Source organism: Octopus sinensis, linkage group LG5 (assembly GCF_006345805.1).
Source record: "Octopus sinensis linkage group LG5, ASM634580v1, whole genome shotgun sequence".
Classification (NCBI taxonomy): Eukaryota; Metazoa; Mollusca; class Cephalopoda; order Octopoda; family Octopodidae; genus Octopus; species Octopus sinensis.
This window is the reverse complement of record NC_043001.1, coordinates 83,824,081-83,839,243: the sequence shown is the minus strand read 5'-3', so window position 1 is coordinate 83,839,243 and position 15,163 is coordinate 83,824,081. Positions and strand designations below refer to the sequence as shown.

The following is a 15,163-nucleotide window of genomic DNA, read 5'->3' as shown; positions in this document are numbered from 1 at the left end:
TTTCAAAGAGGTCAAATTGTTGGGTCTTGTATGGCAGGCGCTAGCGTAACGAAAACAGTCGAAATGTTTGGTGTATCAAGAAGTATTGTCTCGAAAATAATGACAGCCTTTGATAAAGAGGGAAAAACCTCCTCGTGGGAACAAAACTCTGGTGAAAACCAAAACTTTCAGATAGGGACCGCCGGACTCTTACGCGTTTTGTTAGAAAGGATCACAAAAGTACAGTTTCCAAAATTACTGCAGAGCTTTATGACCACCTCGGGAACCCAATTTCCACAAAAACTGTTCACCGGGAGCTGCACAAAGCCGGATTTCACAGGAGGGCTGCAACCAGAAAACCATTACTTTCAAAAACAAACGTTGCAAAGCGTTTAGAGTGTAGTAAAAGCCTACAGAATTGGTCTCTAGAGCAGTGGAAGAATTTTATTTTCTCAGACGAGTCATCCTTTACCTTATTTCCGACCACCAGCCGAGTATACGTATGGAGACAGCCAAAAGAAGCATTTGACCCAAACTGCCTTCTTCCAACTGTTAAATGTATAGGAGGATTTGTGATGATCTGGGGGGTATATCTTGGAAATCCGCCAACCCAATGGTTTCCCTTCATGGAAGAATTGATAGTCAAGACTATTTAAGCATTTTATCTGATCAAATTCATCCTATGGTTGCGGAACTGTTTCTGGGGTAAAACGCAATCTTTCAGGATGATAATGCACCAAATCACACAGCTAAAACTGTTACTGAATGGCACGAGGAACATTCTAGTGAAGTTGAACATCTTATCTGGCCATCACAGTCCCCAGATCTCAATATTATTGAATATTTATGGTGCATTTTAGAAAAACAAGTAAAAAGTCGATATCCTCCACCATCATCCCTACAAGAACTGGAAAGTGTTTTAGCTGAAGAATGGACAAAAATTCCTTTGGAAACAATTCAACCTTTGTACGAGTCCATACCACGTAGAATTTAAGCTGTAATTACTGCTAAAGGTGGTCCTACCCCATATTTGTTTGAAATTTTAAGGTGTTTCCATTATTTTGTCCACCCTTGTATATATTAAAGGCGGTGTGTTCCCGCATGGCCTCAGTCAAATGACTGAAACAAATAAAAGAATAAAAGAATAATCGTGTGTGTGTACATATACACACACACACACACACATATATATATATATATGTGTGTGTGTATATATATATATATACACACACACACACACACATATTTGCGTGTACAGGAATATAGGAATGCGTATGTATGTATGTATGTATGTATGTATGTATGTATGTATGTATGTATGTGTTGTTTTACGTATGAATGTACATGTATGACGTTTTTATGCGTACAGGTATTTAAGTTAGTTTATGCATGTACATATGTTCGAATAAGGAATCGATCAGCATTCGATTATTTCTTCTGCTATGGATCAGTCACCAATAAAAATGAGGTCGGACCCTGCATGTGATTTCACATCCTGCTAAAAACAACAACCAAATCTTCCCTTATTTAACATCTTAACTGTCTTAATGTGACACTGATTTTCCTTACACATTGGAAATAGACGGTATAGTCACGGCTGCAGCGCCTTGATTTACAGTTATAATAAACAGTAACAACATTACCGTGACTACTACTACTACTACATAACAATCGCACACTCCTGTCTTCTTAGCACGACCACCTGTAACATGCATCGTCCTTCCTACTACTACTAGTAGTAGTTTTAATACTACTACAGCTGATATTTTTTCACCTTCTCTACCACCACCACTCCTACTTTTACTCCTATTGCTGTAACTAGTATTGTACTATAATGACGACAATTAATATTAATAAGTACTATCACTACAGTTGATATTTCTACCACCACCACTACCACTACTACAGCTAATTTACAACTACACCGGCTACTACTACTACTACTACTACTGCAGCTGGTACTACATCTACTGCTGCTAGTTTTATTATTACTATCGCTTCCTCTGCTGTTACTGCCGCTGCTTCTACTACCACAACTACTACTACTACTACTACTACTATCACCACTACCACCGCAACCACAGCGGTACTGATACTACTACTACTACAACTACTATTATCACTTTTACGAACATAACTACGACAGTATGTAGAAGTACATAAACAAAATAACCAGCGTGTCGACAACACTAAAACGAGCAACAAGAAGACGAACAAGAACCAGTAATTCTAAGTTTATATACCGAAGAATTTATTTACCAAAGGATTCATTTACCGTACCAAAATGGGGAAATCTTTGTTTAAAAACGGTAAGTTGGTTCCATTCTGGGTTTACTTATCTTTACATTTTATTCTTTCTTTCTATTACATCATTTCAATAAATGTGTTTTTTATGCGTTCAAATTTTGCTGGTGGTTGTATTATAACTTTCATCTATGGATTTTGTATATGTGAGTCAGCTTTAACATTTAAAAGTCGTATGACTTAACAGAATCGATAAATCGTTGAGCAATAATGTTTTGTGGAATGGTATATATTAGTTTTCTGACTTTTACACATTATTACGTTCTGAGTTCATATTTTCTTCGGATGCCTTATTGTCTTCCTGCATCCGGGGGTCATCTCATTTTTAAATATTTCAACATGTTTTAGTCATTTTAATTGTTGGGCCGCGTTCATACCGACCGACATCTCGTACATGTTTTTATTTTTAAAAAAGAAGAAAAAAGTCTGATGCTTGGCTTATCGTTTTCTCTTGGTTGAGCAGTTAAGTTGCTAGACACAAACAACGGAGCACAGGTTTTGAAGTGTTGTCATCGTAAATATAAACACGCAGAAAGACACACACACACTCACAGATAAATAAAATAAGCATCTAGAGTCGATATACTGAGGTCACCGACAACAACCCGTAGGGTGAACCCGTCAGTTACCGAACGAAGTACGCCTGCAGGACATAAGATCTAGGGGCATAGGAACTGGAAAAAAGACCCCCAATAAGGACCCGTTGGATTTATGGCGTTCGCAAAGAAAACATCGAAACAAAAGAACAAACAAAACTATGAATCTAACTCCATCCTATTAAATTTTGGCCTTGAGCCAATGTCCGAAATATTCATCCCATTTCAGTACAAGGGCCAATCAGAGGTATACTTGATATAGTTCAGTAGTTCTCAACCGGCGTCCATATGACCCTTAGAGGTCCACATAAAATTTTTTTGTTAAAATTCATCTGCAATATTTTAATATTTTGGTACTTTGTCGGTTACGACGATAAGGGTTCCAATTGATCCGGTCAACGGAAATTAACGTGCAAGTGGTTGAGTACTCCACAGACACGTGTACCCTTAAAGTAGTTCTCAGGAAGATTCAGCTTGACACAGAATGTGACAATACCGGCTCTTTGAAATACATGTACTACTCATTTTTGCCAGCCGAGTGGACCGCAACAATGTGAAATGAAATATCTTGCTGAAGGACACAACGCATCGCCGGGAATTGAACAAATGACCTTACGGCCGTGAGCCGAATACCCTAACCAGTAAGCCACGTGCCTTCACTGATACTTTAACAATTTTTTACAGTAAGTAGCTTGCTTACCAACCACATGGTTCCGGGTTCAGTCCCACTACGTGGCACCATGGGCAAGTGTCTTCTACCATCGACTCGAACCGACCAAAGCCTTGAGAGTGGATTTGGTAGACGGAAACTGAAAGAAGCCCGTCATATATATGTATATATATATATATACATGTGTGTTTGTGTGTGTCCCCAACATCGCTTGACAACCGATGCTGGTGTGTTTACGTCCCCGTAACTTAGCGATTCGGCAAAAGACATCGAGAGAATAAGTTCTATGCTTACAAAGAATAAGTGCTGGGGTCGATTTGCTCGATAAAGGCGGTGCTCCAGCATGGACACAGTCATATGACTGAAACAAGTAAAACGGTAATATTTCATTATAAGAATATATGATTTTTGTAAACATTGACTGGCTGTAAGGGTCCTTCCAACTAAAATTGGAATCAAAAGTGCCCAGAAGTAAAACAATGGTTGAAGAATATGATATAGACAAAATGACTTGTGGTTTCTACTCTTAGTCCAAATCCCGTACGGGGTTGACATCATCTTTTACTCTTTCAGGGTCAGTAAAAATAAATACAAATTAAGAATTTCGTTATTGTTTTTGTTGTTCTGTACCTAACACTTACTCTCTTTTTACTCTTTTACTTGTTTATATGTTTATATGTTTTACTCAGTTATATGAGTGTGGCCATGCTGGAGCACCGCCTTTAGTCGAGCAAATCGACTCCAGGACTTATTCTTTGTAGGCCTCGTACTTATTCTATCGGTCTCTTTCGCCGAACCGCTAAGTTACGGCGACCTAAACACACCAGCATCGGTTGTCAAGCGATGTTGGGGGAACACACACACACACATATATATATATATATACATATATACTTCGGGGTTCTTTCACAAGGCTTTGGTCGGCCCGATGCTATAGTAGAAGACACTTGCCCAAGGTGCCACGCAGAGGGACTGAACCCGGAACCATGTGGTTGGATAAGCAAGCTACTTACTACACAGCCACTCGTACGCCTATATAAATTATAAAATTTATTTTTAAAAGAAATATTTATTATATAGAGATTGTGTGCATCTTATAACCACGTGATTTTGCGTTCTATCCCACTGTACGGTACCTTGGGCAATTGTCTTCTATTATAGCCCCCGAGCCGACCAATGTCATCTGAATGAATTTGATAAATGGAAATTGTGTGGAAGCTCGTCGTGTGTGTGTGTGTGTGTGTGTGTTGTCCCCTCTTACCGCTAGACAACCGTTGTGGGATTGTTTCAGGAACTTAGCATTTTGGCTAAAGATACCGATAAAATGAATACTAGACTTTAAAAAGAAGAAAAAAAAATCTGGTCGATTTGTCTATACCATGTTCCTCAACCATTGTTTTGCTTCTGGGCCCTTTTGATTACAACTTTACTCGGAAGGACTCATACAGCCATTCAATGCTTAAAAAAATCATATTATATTCTTGTTTAACTAAAACGTTTTGAGGAGGAACTCCAGCATGGCCGCAGTTTAGTGGCTAAATCAAGTGAAAGATAAGAGCTGCAAGTAAAAGTACCGGACGAGATTATTTCCTTCCCGTCCTTAGTTGAAATCCCCCGCCAGGGATCTAATTGGTCCTCCTTTCCTTCCGGGGAATGAACTAACAGTATAGCCCTACCTCCATCCATCCATCCTCTCTCTTCTCTCTCTCTCTCTCTCTCTCTCTCTCTCTCTCTTTCATTAAGGCTGTGTTGTATCGTAAGTAGCAGCTCTAGTAGAGCGGTCGACGTGATGTATTGTTTGGTTTGTGAATATAGTTCCCTCCCTTTAAGTTCTGAGTTCAAATCGCGCCAGAAGGGGCGGAGTGAGTTCCCTTTTTATTATTCCGTATTTTATATAAAAAATAATTTTTTAAAAGTACCAGTAAAGTACTACAATTAATTGTAAATAATTCCATTTTAATATATGGTCTGTGTCAGTCAGAACCTATTTCTACTATAGAGTTGCATATCTCTACAGCCTGAATTCAAACCTAATTGAAACTGTTTACTTTTACCCTTTCAAGGAACGAGAAATTAATAAACTGAACGGTACTTTTTGGTTATCTCCCCCCACCCCCACCCATTAAAAAATTACCATTAAAAAACCAGGTTATCTCCCCTCTAAAAAGTTGAGTTAATGTGGCGACAAGAGATTGGATTAAAAGGGTTAGATCCTTTTGATTCAGTACTTCAACACATTGGTGACGTTTTGCCTTCTCACTAGGCATGGTATGGTTTGTTATGAAAGTGTTATTAGATTCAATAAGATGACTAATTTTTTCAGTTTTTATGTTTATTAATCTTTTCAGTTTTTTTTTTATGATTTGTTATAAAAATATCAGATTCAATAGGATGTTTCATCGTTTCACTTTCGCTTTTCCGATTTTTTTAGGGTTAAACATTTTTTTAAGAAGAGATAGATAACCAAAAGTACCGATATTTCTCATAAAACTTGGGGAGATAACCCAATTTTTTAATGGGAGTGCGATAACCAAAAAGTACCAACTAATCGTGTTCAAGCAACAAACTGGATCAGCTTATACAGACATCACCAAAATATTATAATTCCATTCTACCGTCAGAGCTGTGAATAGCAGCGGAATACCGATAAAAGGTTGCGTTTCAGTTATGTCCCTTTAATTTCTGAATACCAATCTAGTCGATATCAAATTTTGTATTACTCACTTTTTCTCCAGGGCAGTTGCATAACATGACACAACGCTTTTATGGGGTGGAGGGACAGCAAATCCTGTCTGCTGAATAAGCCTGCATAGGGAGCAGGTGTGAGGCATATGCAAGGGTTGTTCTTGGGGACAGCACATACTCGAACTACGTCACCACGGGATTCGATGTAATATGCACCAGTCAGATACTGAGGTGGAGTCGATTCAGTACCCTACGAGGGCGGACTGAGTATTAAGGGCCTTCGGCATAACTGTTTACCGGGTCCCGTAGCACTGATATAAAGGTAGAGTTAATATGTAGAATGCGGGCCCCTCACAGTTCCGGGCCCTTGAGCAGTGTCCGATTGACCGACAGCTCAATCCGCCTCTGGTATCCTATAACCTGTATCAATAAAAGTGTTGCCATATAGTAATATAGCAGTGTTAATCATGTCTCTCGTTATTACGCCGGGCAAAATGTTTAGCAGCACTTCGTCCGTCAAATTCCGCCCAGGTTGACTTTGGGATTCGATAAAATAAGTACTAGTTGATCACTGGGGTCGATGTAGTCGACTTTTCCCCCTTCACCGAACTTGCTGGCAAATTTTGAAATCAATTATGTCTCTCTTAAAAATTTGTAAAGGCGCAGACGGTGCGTTGCTTTTAGGGCAAAAACACTTCCTTTCATCTTGCTCCAGTGCACTCAGCTGCAAACGAGTAAACCTGTGGGTAGCCACATCAGGCGCAATGGAAGCCGGGTGGCTACATCAGGCGCAATGGAAGCCGGGTGGCCACATCAGACACAATGGAAACCGGGGAACCACATCAGACGCAATGGAAACCGGAGAACCACATCAGACGCCATGGAAATCGAGTAGCCACATTAGATGCCATGGAATCTGGGTAGCCACATCAGACGCCAAGGAAACCAAGTAGCCACATCAGACGCAATAAAAACCGGGTAGCCACATCAAACGTCATGAAAACCGGGTAGCCACATCAAACGTCATGAAAACTAGGTGGCCACATCAGACGCCATGGAAATCGTGTATCCACATCTGACGCCATAGAAACCAAGTAGCTATATCAGACGCCATGGAAATTGGGTAGCCACACCAGACGTCATGGAAACCGGGTAACCGCACCAAACGCCATGGAAACCGAGTAACCACATTAGACGCAATAAAAACCGGATAGCCACATCAGATGCCATGATAGATCTGAGCTGTAAATGCAAGAGGTTGTCAGACTCTGCATAAGGAGTAGACAACTGTCATGGATGGATGTACGGTGTACGTTAGTTGGCTGGTTGGTTGGTTGACATCTTGACATCTTGAATTTTATCTCAAATTTATCGAAGCCGAGAGGCTGAAGCACAAAACCGATCTCAACTTGAAATGAACACAGAATAATAAAAGGGGCGTGGCTGTGGGAAGAGGTGCAGGTATGGCTACATAAGTAAAAAGTTAGCTCCTCCACAACGGATTCTGGTGTCATTGCTATGACAGTGGGGTGATCTATGCTTTGTGAATGAAATGGTAAACGGAAACTGTGCAAAAGCGTGTCGCATGAGCACGCACATAAACATACTAGTGAATATACATACATACATATGTGTGTGTATGTGTGTGTATACATACATGTATGTATACATATATACATCTATGTATGTATTTGTGTGTATGTATACCTGTATGTGTGTATATAGGTTGTATGTATGTATATACGTATGTATTTATGTGTGTATGTATTTATGTATGTATGTATGTATCAATCAATCAGTCAGTCAAATTTCCTTACGTGAGAGGAAGTTGAAGAAACCTCCTCCGATATACGCTTGTAACTGTAGAGAGTTTGTTTTTACCTACGTGTATAGACACTATACAAGCATGCACTCACGCACGCACATATGTTATAAAACCTAACGTTAGCTGTTCTGTTGGAATGAAGTACTCACGAAACAGAAGGTGCAAAACACTTCATTTAGCATTGTTTCAGTCCACTCGGCTGTAAAAGGGTAACCCTGTGACGGAAAAGCCCTTCCGATCAGCGGAGAATGTTGCCTTGCGCGCTTTGTCAGCAGGGTGGGGCGTTATTCGAAAGTTAAAAGCAATACGAAGCGCATTGTGACCAACGACGTATAACGTCCGGTATTCTGGTCTATACCGTTAAGCGATTGAAAATTGAGAATGGGAGGCAGTTCCGTTGAACGTTTAACTTCCCAGCTATTCCCATTTATTGCTGGGCCCCGTTTATATATCCTGGCGTTGGATATGTAACGGTTTTTACTTGGTCTTCATTTCTCCCTCTGACCAATGTTCTAGCTGGTCAGCCAGACTTCGTTCTCACTGAGTTGTCACTGCAGTGACTAACTGATTTTTGCTTGGAGTGTGCTTGCTTATATAAAGATCCAGAAGGATAGACATATCATTGAGAACAATAGATTTAGTTGGTGGTCTTGTTATCTCTACTCCAGCTTTTGGTGAAGTAGAAGAGGTTAGAAAGGGTCAAGTGGTGAAAACATTATTTCGGCCTAGCTAAAGGCATCTAGAAAATGTAAAACTGCTGTCAGAGACAAACCATTGTTTCATCATGGGAAAAGTTCTGCTGCAGTGTTAATTTAAATTTGGCTGTGGTGGATCGAATCCACTTCATGCATGCAAGATTCGCTACAGATATATAATTTAAGAAGCAGTGGAGGAGTGACTTTCTTAAAAGTAGCCGTACTTTTTCCTCGTCCGTCCAATTTTTACATTCTTTTTTGAAGATTTCTTCGTATCTTTATAAATAAGCAGAGAAGGTAATCCCTTCTGGTTTATAACTAAATTCCTCAATTGGATTTACTACGCTGTCTGGCGAATAAGAACCTGCAGTATTTTCCGACTTTTTCAATATCAATTCGTTTTTATTTTGCTCGAGAGCATAACGAACCTCTAGGCCTGAGAGTTGAAACCATAATTGCTTGATCGCGAGTGTAACGCCCTAATTATTAGGCCACTCACCTTCCCACTGTATAATTAAAGTAGCATAAAATATTATATAAACCAGTTTAAGACAGAAAAAATTAAACAGGTACGCTGAATAGATCTGAACTACGTAATCTGTAATTTTCTAGGTGACTCCGTTAACGCTCGGAGCGTTGAATTGCAATGTCACCGTAGACTAGATTTAACTCAAGCAATAAAATCATTAAACTATCTTAAGATGGCTCATTATCTGTCTTGAGAGAACTCGACTCCAACAAAATTGGAAAGTAGAACAATTAACATTAGATATTTATAACGCGTGCACGTGTGTGTGTGTGTTGTGTGTGTGTGTGTGTGTGTGTGTGTGTGTGTGTGTGTGTGTGTGTGTGCGTGTGTGTGCTATTTATACCAGTGCTCTGCAATCGGTATGCTGCGGCACACTGGTGTTCCACTAGACAATGCTAGGTGTCATATTTTTAGTTCAGGTGTGCCGCCGAGTTTTGGAAAGAATAGAAGTGTACTACAAGTGTAAAAAGATGACAGAGCACTGATCTATACACCAACGTAAAAATGCACTCTACACGGTTAGTGTATATCGGGAGAGATATCTTTAACGTCTTTCATACAGACATAGATACATACATACAATGTAAACATAATATACATGACATAGCAATTTACAAACGAGAAGAGAAACTGTATACAGTTGTGGAAATTAGCTGCCCAGAGGATGTTAACATAAAGTTGAAGATCAGCGAAAAAGAAAATACCTACGCTGGAGTATTGAGAAATTTGAAGTTACTCTATACATATTACAAGTTCAGGTTTATACCTGTAATTATTGGGGCACTGGGATATGTATCCCATTGCCTAAAGTCATGAGAAATTAGGCTTCTCAAAACCAGGTAGGAGAAAGCTGATTCGAAGACTACAGATCCAATCCATCACTGGAACTGTAAAAATCTGTAAAACTTTCCAAACGTTTATCATTTAAGAATATATATGAGCATGTCTAGATATGCAACTACATACGTGAGAATACATACATAAAGCAAAACATACAAATCTGCACATGTACGTACATACAAAATACCCTGTTGTTGAAATTCCAATGAAGGAGCCTTAGATTAGAAACCGACTCTTTCTCTATAGACAAGAAATCTTGAATTAAACTGAATAATCACACACACGCACATACACACACATACACACACACACACACACACATACACAGATAATCCAAACATGAACAAAGAGAAAACGCGAGGACGTGGAACAAGTATAGTGTTATTGGATGCTCAAGGAAGGAAAGAAAGGAGGATTTAACGTTACGAGCGGAGCTCTTCGTCAGAAATACAGAAAAAAAAGAAAAAGTCCAAGGAAAAAGAAAATTGCCAACGATACACACGCGGTCACATATTGAAATGTATATATGTGTATATATATATATATATATATATATATATAATAGAAATATTAAAATTACTAAGTCTCTCTAAAAGAGAACAACGGCAGCGTTCCCGGAAAATATTAGTTATCGCCATACTAATATGGCATTCTTATAAAAATAAGAATAAAGCTGACCGCTTATTAGCTCCATGAGGCCATCGCCTTAAGTTAGCTATTTGATACACAAACTGTATCCATATAACCTTTGAACAAGGGAGGTCAGTCGCTCCACACTACTTGGCCGGCAGCTACATTCTTATTTTTATAAGAATGCCATATTAGTATGGCGATAACTAATATTTTCCGGGAACGCTGCCGTTGTTCTCTTTTAGAGAGACTTAGTAATTTTAATATTTCTATTATTGAAAACAGTGGATGTATTCCACCGAAGCTAGGAAAATAAAACCTTTGAACAGAGATTGTCGGAAGCGACACCTACTGGTTTGGCTACGCTGCATTGAAAAGGGGCAATACCCCGAAACGCGTCTGTAGCTGCCGGCCAAGTAGTGTGGAGCGACTGACCTCCCTTGTTCAAAGGTTATATGGATACAGTTTGTGTATCAAATAGCTAACTTAAGGCGATGGCCTCATGGAGCTAATAAGCGGTCAGCTTTATTCTTATTTTTATAAGAATGCCATATTAGTATGGCGATAACTAATATATATATATATATATATATATATATATATATATTAATGAACACAGTATATATTTGTATGAGTTACTAATAGTTTCATGCCATTAGCAGCTACTAATGGTAGTTCATAAAAGTATATGCTGTGTTCATTGAGCGATATTTGTCTTTCACCAGATGAAGTACATTTTTGTTGATCTTACCTTCACTGAACAGTATGCCCTGTGTGTGGGAGACAGACATAGATAGATAGATAGATAGATAGATAGATAGATACGATCATACAAATTAAGAAAACCACAGTTATAAGGAAGCTAATGTTAAATATAATGTGAGTTAGAGGTTTCCTTACAAATGAACCTTTGTGTTTCAGCTCAGCTGCTGTTTCTTTAGAAGAAACTACAGTTACTCACTTTATGAGTTTTTGTGTATAAGGAATAAAACTGGCATGTAAACAAATAGGACTTATAATTAAAATATTTATTAGTAGGGAGAGAGAATTGGAATAATATGGATGGAAACAGAGAAGAGAAACGAGATAAAGAAAATAGACAAATCGGGAGAGTGAAAGGAAAGCATATGAGAAAATGGTAGAGAAACGAAGGAAGAGAAAAGAACTAAAAACAAAAGACGATCCGAAAAACAGTAGAGAGGGTAGCAAAAAGAAATTTAAACAATTGCTTCACATTTTGGCACAAAGCCAGCAATTTTAGGAGACAAGGGCTAATCGATTACATCGACCCTAGTACTTGATTGGTACTATATTTTATCGACCCTAAAAGAATGAAAGGCGAAGTTGACTTCATCGATGCCGCTAAGCAATCTTTTCCGCCGTGTCACATTTCCTGATCCATTCTGTATCATGACAGATGATGTAAGCTAATAAGAAATAGAATGAAACGGTATAGAAATGATGTAAAGAGAAGCAGAGAGTCGAATCACTAGAAATTCGGCTTGGAGAAATTCGGCTGCTCCGTACACAACTTGGCCTTCCTCCTACTGGCTCTTGTGATGCCCAGCACGCTGAAAACTCTACATAGAGACTGACCTACAAACTCTCCGCATTCCACTTCAATGGAATTACATCTTGCTTGCCACCCATTGCTTCAGCAAAACTTCACAAGCTCAGAACATTTCGTTCTCTTCCTCTCATTTAACCCCTTAACACAATCCTCCAGGGAATGGAGAACTCTAACAGAACAACCTGCTGGGATGCATCCAAGACCAACACTGTATCTGATGTTAAAGCAACTGTTGCTGAGAACTTCAGGTACTCCCAAGTCAAATTTAGCTCTCAATCTGTGCAAGTAGGTCCGACGAGATGAGCTGAGTAGCTGAGGGTTCTTCACCCTGGCCTTAACAAAAGCGACAATCATATTCATCGTTTTGCATCCCTTAAACAGCAATTAGTCTGAAGGTCTTGCCTTCGTTGCCGTTCACATTCAGTAACACCGACATTTTACACAGACCAAAATATGAACACTCTTCGTAGTCGTAAAACATATGGATGCATATGTCCCAGATAATTTGTCTCGTTAATAGCATCGGTGATAACTTCATTAGGGGAGAATTCACAAAAAAAACCAAAAGACGAAGACAGGTGGTGTAGACAACAAACAGATGTATTAGAGTTTGGGTAAGTGTGGAGAGAAGGAGTGAAGACAAGAAGTAGGAGTCAGAGCAAGAGAGGAGAGGTGGGTGTGAGGAGGAGAGAAGCGAGGGGAGGAGGTTAGATGAAGAGTGGAAGAGAGCTGAGTCCATGTGGCGCAAAGGAGCGAAGAGAGAAGATTAATCCCCGTTCACGGTGCAAACGGGAGGTTAAGAAGTTAGTTGAAGGGAGTGATATAGAGAAAGAGAGTTAGAAATACAATGTTTAGCAGAGGTGTGATGTTCTGATGGTGAGATTAAAGAAGGAAAATAGAGAGAGAGAGAGAGGAGAGCAGTGGCATTATTGTCGGCCGATACATTAAGCTGTCATGTGATTAGTGGAAGTGAGAAGCGAAGAGAAATGATAACGACATGAAGAGGGGAATGACACGATTAAAAAGTTTGTTGAAGTTTAAGGTTGAGAGAGAGAGAGAGAGAGAGAGAGAGAGAGAGAGAGAGAGAGACTGTGTGTGTGTGTTTAGCAGAGAGAAATTCTAAACATTTATTATTGTGACTAACAAGAAAATAACATTTTAATATTCAGTTTTTTTACATCTTCTATCTGTCGAACTATTTATCTATCCTCATTTACAAATCCATCGATGATTGGCCTGAAGAAGGAATAATAATAATAATAATAATAATAACAAAAATAATAAACTTATAATAGAAAGATAAATTTTTCAATGAAAGTGAAATAACTTAGCAAAATAGCCATGGATGTTATTATTTTTTTAAATTATTTATTCGAACTTTATACCGACAGCAAGAAATGTAGATAAAACAAACAAATGAAATGAAATAATCATGCTTAGCAAACAATTTAGACTGCGCTTTGTTACTAATGATCATGATGATGATGGTCGAGGTGGCAGTGGGTGAGTGGATAGTGAGAAATGTAGATGTTTTTCTTAATTGAACCAGATCTTTTATATCGCCTATCACGTAACGCATGTGCATAAGTGCAAGTATTTGTCATCTGCCCAGTTGAAAATAGATATTTATATATAAAATATGGATGACAGATGATGTAAGCTAATAAGAAATAGAATGAAACGGTATAGAAATGATGTAAAGAGAAGCAGAGAGTCGAATCACTAGAAGCACAGGAGCATCAATGTGTAGAAGGGAAAATATGAATCAAAGCGTATACAATAAGTATTTACAAAAGATAAGGGAACGTGCTTAAAACAGACTATAATATGAAAATGAGAACGTAAAAAGAAAGCTGTAAACTGCAGTGGTGACATGAATATTCCCTGTAATCATTGCGAAGCTCTTAGATTTGTAACTGAACCTCTGAGCTGCTGAGCGAACGGAAATGTCACGCTCCTTCAATTACAGCCTTAGCTAGAAGAACTGAAAGGTGTTTTAAATGAAAATGATACAGAATATACAGTTTATAAAATAGCACTGATTTTTATGGCTCTATATAAACTTACAACTATCTAAAGAATTTCCTATTTGCCGTGGAATTTCCACGGGTACTGATAGTGTGTGATAGAGTATTAAATGCTCTGTATAATAATGTACGAAATATGTTTGTTAGATATATGCTTATAATCATGTTTTAAATACGTGATATACGATGGGGTGTTGAAAATTTCCTGGCTTTAGGTAAAAGAAAATACAGGAGGATCAGTTAATTATGATTTTAATCGGCATATTCCCCTCTCAGATTATAACACTTATTGCGGTGGTCCTTCAGTTTTTCTAAACCCTGTAAAATAACTCGGAAGTCTAGACCTCTAACCAGGCTTTTCGCGATACCCTTAAAATCAAAAACTTTTCAGTACCCCCTCGTATAATTTATCCATCAATGTATCTTCTTCGCCAACTATTTTTGAGATGGTCGCAGGGGTACATCCTTCAGGCACTTTCCCTTTAGGGCTCTATCAGAAGCTTTCTGGTTGGGTTCCCAAACGTGATTCAACCACCTCGTTCTTGTTTTACCCCTAAGGCTCCTGCCGGTTGGCTCCGCTTGAAGAATCTATATTGCGTTTCTTTTCTGTTACATTCTAATCCCATGTCCGTAGTACCGGAACTGTTACCTTTTCAATGCGGAGAAGTAGCGACCCGGCCTAGAGAGACACTCTAATCTCCGAGCTACACATCCTGTCGAATAACGTTCCTCAAGAGGCCATCTGGCGAATTCCATTTCAGCCGCTTGTATCTGCGATTGTACTCTTTCGGCTATTTCCCAACATTCATGATC

The 15,163-nt window shown here is 38.9% G+C and overlaps 1 protein-coding gene across 2 annotated transcripts in view; it reads left to right on the top strand.

Annotated features, from left to right (window-relative positions):
- LOC115212317 (sulfate transporter) overlaps positions 1-15,163 on the top strand; it is a 295,950-nt gene that overhangs the window by 14,454 nt on the left and 266,333 nt on the right. Inside the window, exon 2 of one of the 2 annotated variants that reach the window (XM_036502783.1) lies at positions 2,133-2,288. In XM_036502783.1, the coding sequence (XP_036358676.1) occupies positions 2,264-2,288 (25 nt within the window). In that variant the 5' untranslated portion in view covers positions 2,133-2,263. Of the gene's footprint in view, positions 1-2,026; positions 2,289-15,163 lie in introns of those variants that run through there. The other variant, XM_029781178.2, reaches the window with a different exon arrangement.